The 17,401-nt window shown below is 36.8% G+C and overlaps 1 protein-coding gene across 6 annotated transcripts in view; it reads left to right on the forward strand.

Moving 5' to 3' along the window:
* The window catches only part of CCDC148 (coiled-coil domain containing 148), a 182,949-nt gene that overhangs the window by 60,696 nt on the left and 104,852 nt on the right, over positions 1–17,401 (forward strand). For 5 of the 6 annotated variants that reach the window (XM_039323962.1, XM_039323963.1, XM_039323966.1 and 2 more), the window contains exons 2-3: positions 9,094–9,154; positions 11,144–11,265. In XM_039323962.1, coding sequence (XP_039179896.1) covers positions 9,100–9,154; positions 11,144–11,265 — 177 coding nt within the window. In that variant the 5' untranslated portion in view covers positions 9,094–9,099. Of the gene's footprint in view, positions 1–9,093; positions 9,155–11,143; positions 11,266–14,647; positions 16,101–17,401 lie in introns of those variants that run through there. The other variant, XM_039323965.1, reaches the window with a different exon arrangement.

Here is a 17,401-nt window from a genome sequence, read left to right on the forward strand (position 1 = left end):
TTCCAATAAACTTAGCCAATCATTTTGGAACAAACAGCCAAAGAACTGAAATTTTAGCATTAAGGGCAATGTGATGTGTAAATGGAGAGTGGAAGAGGAAGGGATATGTTTATAGATAGTTAAGCATACAAGTTTAGTACTTAACATACTTACAATTTTAATAGGTAATCCTCAACTTACAACCATCCATTTAATGACTGTTGGAAGTTATAACAACAATGAAAAAACTGACTTACAATTGGACCTTGCATTTATGACATCACCATATTTATTTATTTATTTGTGAGACTTATATACCGCTTTAAGTGCGAGCACTCTCTAAGCGGTATACACCAGTAAGCAATGTATATATATATTTTACATTGCCCCAAACAATCTGGGTCCTCATTTTACCTACCCCGGAAGGATGGAAGGCTGAGTCAACCTTGAGCCGGTGAGATTTGAACCGCTGACCTGCTGAACACAGTCAGCTAAAGTGGCCTGCAGTACTGCACTCTAACTGCTGCGCCACCTCGGCTCATGGATACAAGTTCAAAATTTGGATGCTTGGCATCTGGCAGCATTCCAAGTTCATGTGATCTCGTTTTGCAACCTTCCCAGCTATCTGACAGCAGAGTCAATGGGGGAAGTTGGATTCACTTAACAATCATAATTCACTTATAACAATTGCAATGATTTGCTTCACAACTGTGGCAAAAGGGTCATCAAATGGGACGTGACTCACTTAACAACCACCTTTCTTAACAACAGAAATTCTGCTCCCAACTGTGGATTCCTTGTACTGAAAACAAAGTTATTAAATCTTGTGTTGTAACAAATAATGAAGTTCATATGACCCAATAAAACACCAAGGATTAAAATTGAGATGTTGACATATATGAAAGAGCAAATAAATTGGCAGCTCCGAATTTTCAGATATACTATCATTTCAGTTGTTCAACTCTGTAGTCCAAATGGATTGTATCTTCTATGACAGCGGCTCCCAGCCTTTTCTGTACCTTGTACCTCTAGAATGCTTCTGATATATTCTCGCACCCCTTACAAAAGCTTGCAATAACAGCAACGAATTAGGCATGCACACTCTAATTTTGAAAACTCAAGTTTTCGTACCCCCTGGAATATCGTCTCGCACCCCCTTGGTTGGGAACCTCTGTCCTACGATATCGTCAAGTGAGTAAAAGTTAAAATGGAAATGGGCTGGTCACAGAGCAAGAAGCACCTGATGGCAGGTGAACCAATCAGTAAAATGGATCCCACTTGTTAAAAAGTGTCCATGAAAGAGACCTAAAACAAGATGGATCAGTGACAAAAGTTCTTTTGCCCAGTTGGCAAAAGAAAGCTCAGGACTGTATTGGTTGGAAACATACGGAAGAGGCCTTCATGCTGCAGTGGCTAGACAATGGCTAAAATGATAATGATGATGTATACACACACACACACACACACACACACACACACACACACACCAGTGGTGGCCATAGATTTACCCTATATAATTACAAAATTCTATAATTTTCTTTCATTTTAACAACTCATCTTTGCAATGTCACATCGTATGAATCATTATAGAATATACAGATAAACCATTTTTTTCATTTAGTAGGTTCCTTTTACCTTGACTGCTCCCAGGAACACTAGTCAAATGCCACTCTTTCCACTACAGTGGCATGATGCCTTTTTTTTTTCCATTTGCTGGTTGCAGATTTAGATAACGACACATGTCATGCTGTATTAAAAGTTACTGAGCAAAGAGGAAAAAGAAGAAGCTGAAGAGAAAAGGTGTCAACTATTTTTAGTTGCTTCCATTAATTTTCCATATGATGTCACTTTTGCTTAAAACTGTGACTTGCTTAATGCTTTCAAGGATGACGGCAGCTTCTCCTGCTCTCCAGGTTTCAGAATCACAACTTGGCCCTCTTGGTTGAGGTTTCATCAGTGCTAATCAATGTTATTAGAGGGGCTATATATCTCTTTTCTTTGCTCCTGAATATGTTGTATACTTGTGAAAAATATTAAATATTGTGCAGATGTACCGCTGGTTGCTCTGCCCATGTGTACTTATGCCTAGTATTTTCTGTTGGGATTATTTGACAGAGTTAAACATTTATTTTGTTCCAGAAAAACAGCAGAGCCAAAGGCTTAAGAGCTTGTTTGAAAGGGAATAATGGTCCAAAGGACTGCGGAAGAGTGAGAGCCTATTTGTTTACCCAGCTCCTCGATTGATTAGACTGAAGAAAGTTCAATCAACAGAAAATTCTTGATAAATGCAAATGTTTGCCTTACTGCCAAGCTCATCACCCACCAGATAATTAGTGAGAGTATCTGTAAATTGATCGATCAAGAGCCATGGTAGGGAAAACAATCCAACTCTGAAACCATGCCCATCCTTAAGACAGGATCAGGGCTGCCTGAAACTCCTCAGAAGATGTTGTGCTTGCTTGCCGATTCTGACTTTTCACCCCATGGCAGGACTTTTGTATTACTCAATAAATCTGATTTAATTTTCCTTTTCCTTTTTCCTTGTTGCCTTCTGGGAGGAGGCTCCGAGGTAACCGAAGCAGAACATCCAAATTCAGTCACAGCTTTGTTCCATAGAGTATTAATCTTGTGAACTCTAAAGCTTCCTCCTTCCATTACTATTCAAGACGGACAGTGATTAATATTTATATGTTGCTTATATGTAAGGGTGTAGGTCTATACATATGTTTAAATGTGTGTTATGTATGTGGACACTTTGAGACCAAGCAACTAAATTTCATTTTTAATGTGTGCCATTATGCCGACAGTAAAAAATAGATAAAGGTTATCTATCTATCTATCTATCTGTCTGTCTGTCTGGCTTAATCCACCCAAGTAATCCAATGCTTCTTTCACAATTTTCCTTTTATTTTTTTAAGGTGAAACAATCCTGCCCCATCAAAGCCAAGGATTCACATATATACTCCAGGTTAAATTCTAGGACTGCTTTAGAGTTTAGTTGCTAGTTATCTTTTTTTTTTTTTTGCCATTATATCCTGTATATTCATAGTTTCAATTCATCTTTAGACTTGCCCTGGAGCCCATGTGGTCTCAAAAGCTGTTTTTTTTCCTGATCCTTTCAGGTCCATTCTGGTATCTAGTCTCCACTTCCAGGGCCAGAGGCTTCTATGTTTTTTTTTCTCCCCTTAAATCACATCATTACCTGGAGAAATTCTATTTGCTTTGTAGGCCACAGTAAAATTTTATGGGAAAGCATTCATTAAGTCAAAAGTGTGGGTTTCTACGCCTGATAAACTTTATTTCTATTTTAATACATAGAAAAGCTATATTTGAAGCATAACTTGTAGACATTCAGGGAATATAGAGCATTTGGAGAATCTGCTACTGAAGTTGTGGTCATTTGGCAGTTTCTCAGATCTATTATTGTAGAAATTTTTATTACACAATAATGGGCAGAACACTGTTCATTCTCCCCATGAGAATTTCTTCCAGCAGAACTGTAGCTGGATGCTTCATCTGGTAGTACTTTCTTTATGAGTATATTCCAAAGATAACCAAGCTATTTGTTTGTTTTGTATGTGTGTTTGTGTATTTAATCTTTTTTAAATGCATAATCAAAACATTGATAAAAGAAAGGGACAGTTTGGATTTGGGGTACAATTCTAATGATTTGGACAGATCTAGAAATTTTACTATTTCAATCTGGAACAAGCACTAGAAACAATTCTTGTTTATTTCTTATTCTACACATTTTTCTCACCCTCAGCAGTCTCACAACTGTTCTTTTCATATTTTACTTGGTATATATTGATTTTTATAACCCCATCTCAATATTTAAACAATTAGAAAAAACAATATTGGTCCATATACTGGGGCAGATATACTAAATAACCTTCATTTTGCCACAAATACCCTACACATCTACAAGATAAAGTTTGCAGCTTTGGACTTGACTGGTGGAATAATTATTCCCCATATAACAATAACTATATGGATTCATGCTGTAGGTGCTGATTTATGGGGAATTACCTTATGTTCTGGCATCGGGCTGCACCCAGGCAATTTCACAGATACATATGTGTGGCAGAACTGCTGAAAGTTTAACTTTTCCAGTTAGAATTTCCACTTCCTGATGCCAACAGAGGACTGGAGTCTGTGCTTTGCAGTTTCAGCAGTTTTCATTGTTACATTGTCAGACAGGTGTTTTTCAACTTGCAAATCAAAAGAAAAAAATCAGAGATTGCAAGGAGGCTTAAGTGTACATCCTGTAATCTTTTAAACTGTCATGGCATTATGCTTTGCCCAGAAGAATGGGATTTAAAAGTGCTTTTAGTGGAATTAAGATCAATTATTGCACAGATTGTTTTCTAATTGGGCATAATTACTAGCATATAAAGATAGCCTATGCACTGCTTGTTCGTTTCTCTGGGGATCTTTTTGCCATATTAACAGCTTCACGATAACTAGCCCAACCAAAGATTACTTTTTGCACCTACCTAATGGCTCATGCAGTATGGCTCCAGATGAGGCTATTTTAAATACATCAATAAATACAGATTAGTTATTGCTCTGCTTCATCTGGAAAAGACAGCAACTTTTTGCTTAGTATGATGGCATAGGCTCCCTGGAAAATAGCACACAAAATAGTTGTTGTTTTCACTGAAGTTCTTTTTAAATTGATATAATCAGATATTCCTTTGGCTAACAAATGACTGGAGTTATAAAAACAAGCTAATTCACATAGAGTAATTTATTTGTTTGGTGGGCTTATACAGTAATGATAACTTTTCATGAAGTGCATGCATTCAAATTTTTCAAAATGTGTAATGTTTTGCAATTCTCTACATGACAGTTGTAGAATGTATCTGATCTGTTTAATCAGACTTAAGGGGGAGCTTATTTATTTATATAATCCCGTGAAAGCTATAAGCATATCCTACAAACGTGGTAGAATCAGGCCTCTTTTTTTTATCCAGAATTAAAAAAAACCCTCTTTCTACATCCTAATTCTGAGGGTGATTATTTCTGAATGGGCTGAGATGTGTCAAACATTGTGGTATGTCAAGTATATATGGTATGCAAGAATATATGCTTGGAATGACATTGCCATGCTAACGTATGTCCTCTAATAACATGCTAGCACATTATTAACGTCAGCTGAACAGCTAATGCAAACCATTTTCTTCCCAATGCAATGGGAGTAAAAGCATTTAAAGAGATTGGGAGAAAGGGAGAAATTCAACTTGCTCCTTTACACTGTTATCATGCAGTCGGAAGGCTCTGCAGCTGGTGGAACTTTCTGCTTCATAAGGATAGGTTTGCCAAGTTAGAAAAGGTCTAGGAAAGCCTAGCTTCATGTCATTGTATACTGATTATAGTATCTTTGGATAAGACACTACAAAATTCTAACTATTTTTATGTGAAAATGGCATGGGGGAGAGAACTGATCCCTGAGGAATTTTCAGCTGCAAGAAACCAGGAGCCAGGATAGAGTTCAAAAGCACTGCGAGTATTCCCTGCTACTTATACTCAAGAATATGATCTCATAACAGTCAATGCAAATTGCCGCCAAATAACAGTCAATGGACTTCAAGGGAGGCTCAACTCTGGTCTCTTTCAGAGGCATAGGGACTCCAGACTGATGATGCATTAACCTGCCCTCAGGCTCCACCTGATCATTTCCTACACAAATACCAAACCCTCTGCTAAATTTGTTGCATCTCCCAACACCAATATCTTTTCAAAATAACTCCAAAATAACCCCCCCCCCAAAACTCTTTGGAATGAACATTGATATCTCTGCTTAGCTTTCCTTGCATTATCTTTCAGAGTGACTGGCAACTTGGTTGTTAAGCAATGTGGTTGCTAAGTAAAACCGTGATTGTGCTTATGATCTTACTACAGTTTTACATTGCTTCACAGACCTGTGAAGGATATGAAGGACTGGTTATAAAGTTACTCTTTCATACCATCATAATTACAAACAATATGTCATGGTTTCGTTAGATGAAACCAGTCAAAAGAACTTCAAGGCAAGAAATTCATCCTTAAAGAACATTTTATTTGGAAACAAAATATTGGCACTTACATAGTTGAACCCAGAACTGAAAGTTCCCTCCCCTGATACAAAGTTACAAGTTGCAATTCCCACCCCAAACCAAGCTGTCACACATCACATTGTCCAATTACAGATAAACACGGGCTTTTCTCCCCCACCCTTTTACCGCCAAAATTCTTCACTCACATTGTCCTTGATTATAACCAGAGCAGCAATTGTTATGACTAACTAAGAATGCTCATATCTCCCCCTCCCCCCTATGTCTATGAGGAAAACCTCAACTATAGAGTAGAAAGTTACAATGAAAAACAAAAGTAAAATGGCTACAATTTCTTCTCTTGTCACAATGCTGACACAATAATTAAATTTGGACTACCTGTAGTCTTTTTTATCTAAGAAACATGGGACAGAGATATCTCTATCTAACTTAGTAAGTTGTTAAAAAAATCCAAAGATTTAGAATAGGCCAGAAATTATCCTATATGATAGAATCCAGAAATGAGTTATTTTCCTCACCCAAAGTTTTATAACAGCCAATTTAAGACAGGTGAAACCAAAGCTTCTCTTAAGAAAAAGTATGCCATATCTTTTTTGCCAGGCTACTTACCTTTCCTGTCTATTTAGATTAGGTATGCCAGTGATTTATCTTATACTTTCAAGGATATCATATACAACCCAGAGCAATTCATAAATGAAAAACATGCCCATAATAAACAGGTCAAGCCATCTTGGTTCTAAAATCTGCTATAATCATGGCAAATCAGAGGCGTAGAGTTTTAATCTATAATGCCTTTATCAAATTGGTTACCAAATCTTTTTCCTAATGTATTAATGCCTGATATATTAGGTCTAATTACTTGAAAGAGCTCAACAGAAAACTCAGTGTGGATCAACTGGACGTGGGAAAAGGTAATGAATGGGACATGGTCTATTGTGCCTTTTTAACGCAATGATTTTAATACAGAGGCTAATCTGTGATCAATCTTATTTGTCCTGACTTTTGACTATTGCTGATTTAATCTAGATTAAATTTAGTCTATATTAGTCTGTAAAGGTTGCTCAGAAGCAGTTGCATTAACCATGTTAGTCATTCATTTAACTGGCACTTCAAGAGAATCACAACTGAAATGGTAAAAGGAGCTTATGTGGTGTAGCTGTTAAAATGTTAGGATTGGAGCCAGGCTCAGATCCATCCTCATCTAGGTATGTAAACTCAGTGATAACTCAGTCATATTCTCTTAATCCAAACTATTCAAAAGGGGTTATTGGACGAAAAGAAAAGCTGGAGGAGAAAATGCTGTGTCTTGCACTTCTGGAAGAAAGGTAGGATAGAAGTACATGAAACAAGCAAGATACATGAGAACAAATAGAAAACACTCGCAACGCTGTAAAATGGAGTTTCCTCTTAATTTTCTAATCCTGCTGATATTAGGATTGCTGCCTTGATTTTGTTATTTCAGTTAAAAATATGGATTGGTAATGCTGTTAAGTATTATCTTAAATAAGAAAAAGCTTTTAATAGGTTGCTCCATGACAGCAGTGGCGAATCTATGGCATGCGTGCCAGAGGCAGCACTCAGAGCCCTTTCTGGGGACACGCATGCCGTTGCCCCAGCCCTGCCTCCCACCTGCGGCCCCCACCTCACCAGCAGCCTCTTAGAGGAGAGTCGCCCCTGAGCGCGGCCCACATGGAGCAGCGCAGCAAAGAACATGGCAGCCGGGCAGCAGGGAGAAGACTCTGCCCTCGTGCCCTGTCTTGCACAGTTCATTCTGCGGGGCGCAGGCAGAGGGCGTGGCTGCCATGATGTTGCTGGCTGCCTGGGCAATCTGTGGCGGGCTGTGAAGGCAGTGGGTGGCCCTGTGGGCAGGCGGGGCAGGGGGCAGGGACTGGAACAGGATGGGCTGGGGGTGAGGTGGGGGTGGAGCAGACAGGGTAGGGGCGGGGCCTGTTTGGGGCACTCTGTCTCTAAAAGGTTCGCCATCACTGCTCCATGATATATACACCATTGTACAGAATGAAGTGTAAGAGGAGGAATATACTTAGGTAAAATAAAACTCTCAGCCAAGCGTGTCCAACCCACATCCCAAGGAGCATATGCGGTCTTGGACAGCCGATCCACATGATTGTTAAGTTTTAACATTAATATATGATTTTATGTTATATAACTGTATTATATATTTTATATGCGGCTCAAAACAATTCATCTTCACTCAATACAGCCCAGGTAAGCCAAAAGGTTGGATACTCACGTTGTAGGCTATTAAAAAATTATGGGATGTATTTTTTCTGGACATCAGTCAATATACATGTTACTTGCTTACTTCTTATTAATGTAACATTTTAATCATTCATAAATATTGGAATTCCAGCAGTTTTGAGTCATCTTGAATGAGTCTTCAAGAAGTTATTAATCTCAGTCTCTAAGAGTGCAACTTTGTGTGTATGGTCTTATACTTCTCCATGGGGGTATTGAGGACAGTAAGAAATTCTTTGAAAATTTGTAAGGTTATTGGGTGATTAAATTCACTAATAGAAAAGAATCCATATATAAGAGTGCAGTGTTAAATATGGAACATGAGAAGATTCAGTTTTGTACTTTTTTCCCCTCTCTGTGTATCTTTATAGCTTTTATTTAATCTGGATTTTTATATCATTGTAAATTTTATATAAGGTTCGTGATTTTTATTCTCAAATGGTTGAATTCTTCATTACTAAAGCTGTGATCTTAGGTATGTGTATTTGGTTGAAAGCCTTATTGGATTCAGTGAGAATTTGGGGCAAGTAAATATTAATAAAATCAGACAAGAAATTTTGTAAAGTCAACAGCCTTTATTACAGAAGTTTAGTATCACATTTGGCTGAACTTTTAATAAACTTTATCCATTAGAAAAATAAAATAAAATGTATGTACCCTAGACAACTAAGATAACTGTCCTTGGAATAGATTTCATATCAGTAAGGAACTCCTGTATAAATAAATCCGCTTACAAAAAGAATCAAGTGAATACATTCAAAGGTGTCACTTTTTGACAAGTAATATGTTTATTTTTCAACAGTATAAGATGAGTGAAAGAGATCTTCAAGGATTTATTACAACTCAAAGAAATAGCAATATAGGTAATTTTTTTTTAAAAAAAATGTGATTGCTCTTTTCAATGTCTGTATTTTAGCTTTCCTTACAATGTGATTAATTATTTTGGTTACTCATAGATTACAGGTAGTCCTTGACTTAACCACCATTCATTTAGTGACCATTTGAAGTTACAATGACACTGAAACAAGTGAATTATGACTGTTTTTCACAGGAATGTTGCAACATCCCCATAGTAATGTGGTCAAAATTTGGGCACTTGGCAACTGGCATGTATTTATTACAGTTGTGGTGTCCTGGGGTCAAGTGGTCACCTTTTGTGACCTTCTCACAGGCAAAGTCAGTGGGAAGCCAAATTCACTTAACAATATGTTACTAACATAACAAGTGTAGTGATTCAGTTAATAACCGTCTCGCTTAGCAATGGGAGCTTTGAGTTGAATTGTGGCAGTAGGTCAAGGATTACCTGTATGTAGAGTTTTATCTTTTGTAAAGTTTGACCTACTGAATTGATTGCATTTTATGCAGATGCATTCTAAACTGCCAATAGTTCTTTTGCTCTATGGTGGAGGAGAAATATTTTTAGTAATAAAAGTTCAGTGCTGTATCTAGTACTTTAAAAGACTTGGAACCATTAATGTTTTTATTGTACTTTTGTATAGCTTAAAAATGAGGGAAGAAGAAAGTCAGGAGGGAAAATAGTGTGCCCAATGGAGCTGATTTCCAAGCAATGTGATTAGAATTACACTCAGCCTTAAATAATTTGTTTGCTGATGCAGACTGGATAGTATATAAAAATGAGTATAAGGACATATGTTTGCTAATGTCTATTAGCATATTTGGCAATTTACTGCCTTAAAATAAAGGCTGAGATTGCTAAAATAATGGGTTTTGCCAGAATATCAAGATGTATAGTATTGACATTATCAAACTGGAAAAAAGATTCTGAAACGTCATGAATTATATTTATGAGAATTCGTTGCAATACATCCTTAAGTAGATATGTTGGTATGAGTTAATTTTCTTTGAGCTAGTCAGAACCAATTTGCAAGACTGATTATCTGTAGGCTACTTCATTTCTATTAGATGCTTTCCAATGTATTTTAGTATGATGGGTTTCTTTAAGGCATGTGTTCTACTATTGATTGGATTGAATTTTCATAATGCTTAACACAAATCTATTTAAAGCAATGGGATGAGTGTCAGTGCATTTAGAGTAAGTATGAATAAATCTGGATCCAACTTTTTTACCTTATTCACATAACATGTTTAGGCAGAACCAAATATTAATAATCTAAATCAGGGTTATACAACATTTCTTACAGGTAAGGGTTGGTTGTTTATTTTAAAATAAGGGGCCTAGAAGTGAAACAGAAATACAACTGAGGTGAAGCAAAACAAAAATGCCTCTCCTTGGGTTAGATATTTTACAGTTTTGGTTTATTCGACGTAGAACTTCCAAATGTTTGGATACTAGTTATCTATATTCATATTCATATCTATATACTATATTTATACCTAGTATAACATCAAAACGGAGCAATTGTGGTGCTATCGTCCTCAGATCTTGGGGGAGTGTCACAAAACTGGGACAAGACAGCTGCATGTAATCTATGATCAGCAATAGATCAGCCTATTGCTGATCTAAGACAAATTGTTATTGTGTTTTTCCCCAGTTTCAACTGGGTATCTTTATGAAGTTTAAGTGTATGTAATAAGTAATAAGTAAGTGATTTAAGCAATAAAATTAAAATTTAAATGTTTTGGTTGTGTAGGTTGTCTTCTGCACATTTTTCTATCTTAAAGAGTACTTCCTTTTATTTTGTATTTGTAACAGTCATTTTCATGGACTACAACTTTGTTTAGAAAAACAAACTGTATAGACAATATAAATTTTCCTCCTAATGTCACACTTTTTAAACTATCATTTTTATTTTTGTTTGCTTCAAATGTTCTAAATTTCTTGTAATGTTTAATTTTATTCAACAATCTGAATTGTTTTATGCCTCTACTAGACAATTTGGTTGTTCGTGTGAAAAATGGGCTTAAAAGTTCAAAGTACAAACCTGTTGATTATGAAGAACTCTATGCAATTACTGAAGCAAAGAAATTACAGTCTGCTAACATCCTTTTAAAGGTAAGAATCTGTCAATCATGATGGATGTTATATGCAATTCTAGCTATTCATGAAAAATGTTCCATGAGATCTAGTGTATAGTAGTGTTGAAAGAAAAATCTTCATCAGGGTCCAGTCCAAGCTGGGAATAATCAAAATGGAGACTACTTTAGAAAGAAGGTTGTGGTTTATTAAAGAGCAGAGCCAGACAGAAAGATGGCTCTGGGAAAGATGACCACATATAGTAAGGCAGGGGTCCCCAACCTCTAGTCCGTGGACTGGTACTGGGCCATGGCATGCCAGCAACCGAGCCGCAGAAACAAGCAAAGCCCCATCTACATGATGCAGGCAGCACACAAAACCATACCCTCTCTGGTCCGTGAAAAAAACCTCTCTCCGTGTAACTGGTCCCTGGTGCCCAAAAGGTTGGAGACCTCTGTAGTAGGGAGTGGGGGTTTTTATACCTTCTTGGGCTCTTGTTTGGAGTCATTCCTGTGGCATGAACTTCAACCTGAGTCTGAATGTGCCTTTCTGGTATTCTGATGGTGGTGGGTTAATCCTATTATGCCCCAAAGGTCATATCCTGCTTCCCTGGGGGTGTGGCTGATGGCTATGTCCTGTGTTGGATTTTTTTGGCGTGAGGGATTGTTCATTCTAGAGATCTTTGTCTTTCTAATCCAAGCTTCCTGTCTCCAATCTTTCTGACAAGATTATCACATCTTGCATTTCTGCAGATCTGGTTTCTGTTTGGGGCAGAGAGACTTGAGAGGGGTTTCTGCCTTTAAGATCCTTCTGCCTTTTAATATTCCCATAAATATTTATTTCTTTGTGGGGGGGGCTGACTTCCCACAGTAGCATACATTGAAGTATATCCTACTGTCCATTAGGCAGAGTGTGGAAGGAAACAGGAAGTCAGCAATGATTGCTAATTAGTAACAGTATTAACCATTGAATTGTAAAACTTAACTGAATCTTTTATCCATGAATCTGAACTTGTGCCATTAATTAGTAATATCTCTTTGATTGAGTATTGATGTTTACAGAGTATGTGCAATTTGCAGTGCTTCTTTTTTTTTTTTTTTTTTTTTAAAAAAAAGGTGCTGGAACTCACACACGTCATACAACCCGCCTTGCCTACCCTACAAGGTTCCATCCCAAAAAGGTGCCGGAACTCTGTTCTGGGCGTTCTATGAGAAAAAAAGCCATGGCAATTTGTGAATGCTATTTGAAACTTTTGTAAACCTTCCTGTTCTTCTATTTACTCAATTGTCTTTTTTATCCCTCGGTTTGAAACAGGTTATAAAATTATTAGATAATATAACAACACAGAGTAAAACTAAAACTTATTTGAATTGGGGTTGGCTTCTGGAGACTACATGGACATGTAGTTCAACTATGGAGATTTGGCCACAATATGAATGTGGTTTGCCCTTGTCTTCTCTGGAGGAAAGCAGTAAAGCATGTGTCATAGAATTGCAATGTATCTTATGTACCCGCATGCAGTATCACAATGCATTTATGAACTTGAGTTTGCATTGTGACACCATGATAAACATTTCAACAACAGAATCTCCTTCCTTCCTTCCTTCCTTCCTTCCTTCCTTCCTTCCTTCCTTCCTTCCTTCCTTCCTTCCTTCCTTCCTTCCTTCCTTCCTTCCTGTCATAAAGGTTACAGAGATGATTATTTCTGTGAAATGTAAAGCAAAAAAGCTCATGTAATAAATCATAACAGCATGATTATTCAGTTTTGTTAACTTTCTAGTTAACAGTAAAAATATAGATTGTAAATATATATTTTTGCGAATGTAAGTAAATCCTATCGTTATTAGGATGCTCTCTGCTCTTTTTTTGAATCTTCATAATACTTGAAAAAATATTCCTTTTGTTTTCACCATAATATGTTAATTACTGTAAAAGCAATTTCATTTTATTAAGGCATAAATTGGACTGTTTTATTTTAGCATGTTGTGCAACCCAATGGTTGTAATTAGTAAACCATGATTTGTATGGCCTAGCATATAAGCCCAACCAACTGCATTTTTTTTAGCAAATCATAGGTAATTCATGTTACATAAATCCAATCTCTGTCAACCTAACTTGGTCTGTTCCAAGTTAAGGCAGCTACTACTAGTAAGTATTAACTAGCCCAAGAAAATATAATCAAATAATTTTCAGCACAAGAACATGGTGACATTTGAAATTGCTTCCTTGTCACTGTGACTTGCACATTTATCAAAGGTAAATTGAATAAAGAGATCAGCTGGTCCATTTAATCCAGCTTTCTATATCACACAATCACTATATTGTGGAAGGTCTCAGCATTCAGAATTACAGGATTGCATTCTTCTGAACAACAATGTTACATTTAATTGATTTATTCTTAATATTTACAAATAAATGGGCTTGCCATGAAATGCTGCAGCTCAGATTGATCCTGTTTAGGGTGCCGTCAATGAACCATATTCTTTTCTAAATATTCCATTCAGTTTCTAGGTTCCCTTCACTCTTTCCCTTTTAAGAATCAACCAACATGCTGTGTTGTATTATGCATGTTTGATTCTCATTGGATATTTTTGAATGGTTTCTTCCCTGAGCTTCATTTCCTCTTTACAAAAAGACTTTTTTTTCCTCGTGAATTTGGAAACCTGAGCTTGTTCATACCTGCTTTTTGTGCAATGACACTGCTGGTTTGACTGTATGAGGACCTCCACTGATTTCACAATGAGTTAATGGGCTGTTCTAATAAGCAGCCATTAGGTTCTGTTTAAGATATTTTGCCCTAGCTTTTCATATAGAGGAATGCTTAAGTAGCTTAAAATCTGAATTAGCTATAATTAGCAGCCATAATATATGAGGAAGTATGTTTCCATAACTTGGAGAGGTCAGGTTGCAGTGAAAATGATTGTAATGTGTAAAGAGGAAAGAGTTTGTCCTTTAACTTCAGTAAGAAATACAATGACCAGGCAACTGCTGTGATTGCTTAGCTATTATGAATTGCAGCACGGCAATCTGTGGGGACATATGATTTAGTTTACAGTTCTTTGTATATCCCTGCCAGAACTCTTGCAGCTGATAACAGTCTAACCCTGTTAGGATGGTCTCACTACTGCTATAACAACAATTCTGATATTCACAACTTGAGTGTCATTCAAATGCATGATACTGAGATAGTAGGAAAGGGGGGGGGGCTGCAGATTACAGCAAGATCTGTCACTTTCTCAAATGGAGTAGCTGATGGCATCCTTCTCTATGGTTTCCCCCCCCCCCCCGCCACTTCTATAATACGCACAGCCAAAATATATAAGTTATAATTTCACCTCTGTGTATTGGCAAGAAAAACATTACTATATTACAGAACAGTGAAGCCGCTAGGTTCAATATTAATGAAAAGTCATATCCTAATATCTCTTTGGTTCATGTGTCTGTCTGTCTGTGTATCTATATCTATATCCTTTTTTTCTGTTTTATTTAGAACAGATGTGATTTCTTAAAACATTGTACCAGCTACAGTTAAGTGGCTCTTCCTACTTACAAAGCAGAGATGGCTGCAAAAAAAAAACCCCATTTTTGAGTGACAAGAAAGAATAAAGCAAAGCAAAGCACACAAAATGCTACTCTCTAAGAGTAGTTTTGTTTCATGTTATTGATCCTATCAGCACCATTTATTTAGCATAACTATACTGAAGCCAGTATTTCTGAAAATTTAATTTCCTGATTTGATTTAATTTAATTTAATTTACTGATTTGGCACTCATAGGGGCAAACAGCAAATTATTTTTGCTTTATGTAATCAGGAAAACAGTGGGAGCTGCTCTGTTTTAGAATAGAAGAAACTGAAAGCAACTGTTGTTTTCAAACATGTGGCTGCTTTAGAAAAATGTTTTAAGGGTTTTCTGTTCATGTATTTCTAGCCTTCCCCATTTCATTGCTCATGTGCCAGCATTTATTCAACCAGCTACCTATACAGTCCTTCATTTTCAGTTATTTCACATTCCCATTCAGTACGAGATAGTTCTACAGGCTCTTCTCTTTTTGGAAAGTTGAGAACACAGTGGATTCAACAATGGCCTTATCTATTAATAGGCGTAAAAGAGGGTTAGAGTGATGCTAAAACACAATGATATATTTTAAAAAATCTGTCGAGATATATATTTGCGGTGAATTGTCAAATGCTATTGCCTACTGCTTTTTCTTGGAACCGGGAGATATAATTTATTAAGGATGTACAAAATATCCCTTCCCATAAATCTTTCTGTACATGGAATCCCTATTTTGGAGAAGTTCATGCCCAAACATGGATGCTGTAGAAATTCTGTTTAAGAGACAGATCAAAGCGGGTCTGTTTTGTTACAAGTTTGAAGCGAAATGTGTTGTTCTTGGCAGAAGCAGCTCAGGTGTTCTTTCTGTTTTAATGGCTCTGATTGGAAGATCTCTTGCTCTAGCTAGCACTTGGATGTTATCTTTTGAATTCTCCACTCAGGCCAAATTCAGTGGAGGACTCCAGTCATGTGCTTGCTGCTGTTGGTTTAGTTGGGCAGATGGAGTTTTGAAGAATTTCATGGCGCGGCAGTGAAGATATTCCGTCTCTAATAATCAGGGCTTTTTTTCTCATAGAACGCCCAGAACAGAGTTCCGGCACCTTTTTTGGATGGAACCTTGTAGGGCAGGCAAGGCGGGTTGTATGACATGTGAATTCTGGCACCTTTTTTTTTTTTTTTTTTTTTACAAAAAAAGCACTGCTGATAACCATTGGAGGCTGACTAATGAATGAGCTATGAAGGAGAAAATGGCTTCAAAAGACCACTATTAGACTCAGCACCAGATTGTTGTTTTTGATGGGGTCTTGGTAACTAATGGTAAGTACGTGATTACATGCTTGCTTGCTTTAGAGGCAGTTTGCAGTAGTCCAATTCCATTTTATATAATTTAATGGATTAAATAAAAACAGTGTTAATCCAGTCTGTATTTATGCAATTGCAGTTGCTCCATGATAGCCTTGAGAATATATCTCTTTTGCCAGGATTGCTTCAGAGACAATAATTATGCTATTATGAAAGATCAGCATTATCAGCCCCCGATGTACCAAACCAATACCAAGTACTTGAAGAAGCATTCACTCATAAAGAATAAAAATCCAAGCCTGGGAATTTCTCCTATTTCTGATGTGTAGATCAAGTGCAAAACTGACATAGGAGGAAATTCTGAGAGAGAAAGGAAAACTTGTACTGTTGCATCTTTTTAGGGTCCTGTTGAATGCTATTTCTCAATCTTCTTTGTAGGAATGTTCACTGAATGGATCTTGTTTCTACTGTTTTCATTTTCCATCACTTTTGGCTGCATACAGGTAGTCCTCAACTTACAACAGTTCATTTAGTGACCATTCAAAGTTACAACAGCAATTTTAAAAAAAGTGACTTATGACCATTTTTCACACTTAACGACCATTGCAGCATTCCCCCTGGTCATGTGATCAAAATTCAGACCCTTGGCAATTGACTCAGTTGCCTTTTTCCTGGGGTCATGTGATCCTCTTTTGCGAACTTCTGACAAGCAGAGTCAATGGGGAAGCCAGATTCACTTCACAACAGTGTCACTAGCTTAACAACTGCAGTGATTCCCTTAAGTGTGCAACAAAGATCGCAAAAGGGGGCCAAATTCACTTTAAAATGTCTCATTTAACAACCGAAATTTTGGGCTCAATTAACTCAAGGACTACCTGTATAATTTTGTTTTTAACTTCTTGGTTTTTAGGAGCGTATACTCTGTATTTTGGAAATCACTTAAAATAGCTTTTATAACAGATAATAATATTGTTCGTGAGTTGTCTCTCTATAATGCCCACAACGTAGTAAGATGCATCCATGTGTTTTCCACTAAAAAGTGGCTGAGATGGAATGTGGAAGTGTGTTATTTCAGAGGTGCACAGTAGCAGGAGTATTTCTGTCTTTCTGCACTGAGTAGGTAATACAGATGGATAAATAGTAATTAAATACATATAGGAAACCATTCTTGGTTTTCAGAATCAATAAAATACATAAAGTGACTTAAGATGAGGCTTTTATTGTACATAGAATTTGATAGGATATCTAGATAATATCACTTTCATTGTAACTCTTCCGAATTTTCTACTTCTGTTTCATTTTTCTTTTTTGCTTTG

The sequence above is a fragment of the Crotalus tigris genome, unplaced genomic scaffold, assembly GCF_016545835.1.
Source record: "Crotalus tigris isolate CLP2741 ecotype Arizona unplaced genomic scaffold, ASM1654583v1 scf7180000024290.1160143, whole genome shotgun sequence".
Lineage (NCBI taxonomy): Eukaryota > Metazoa > Chordata > Lepidosauria > Squamata > Viperidae > Crotalus > Crotalus tigris.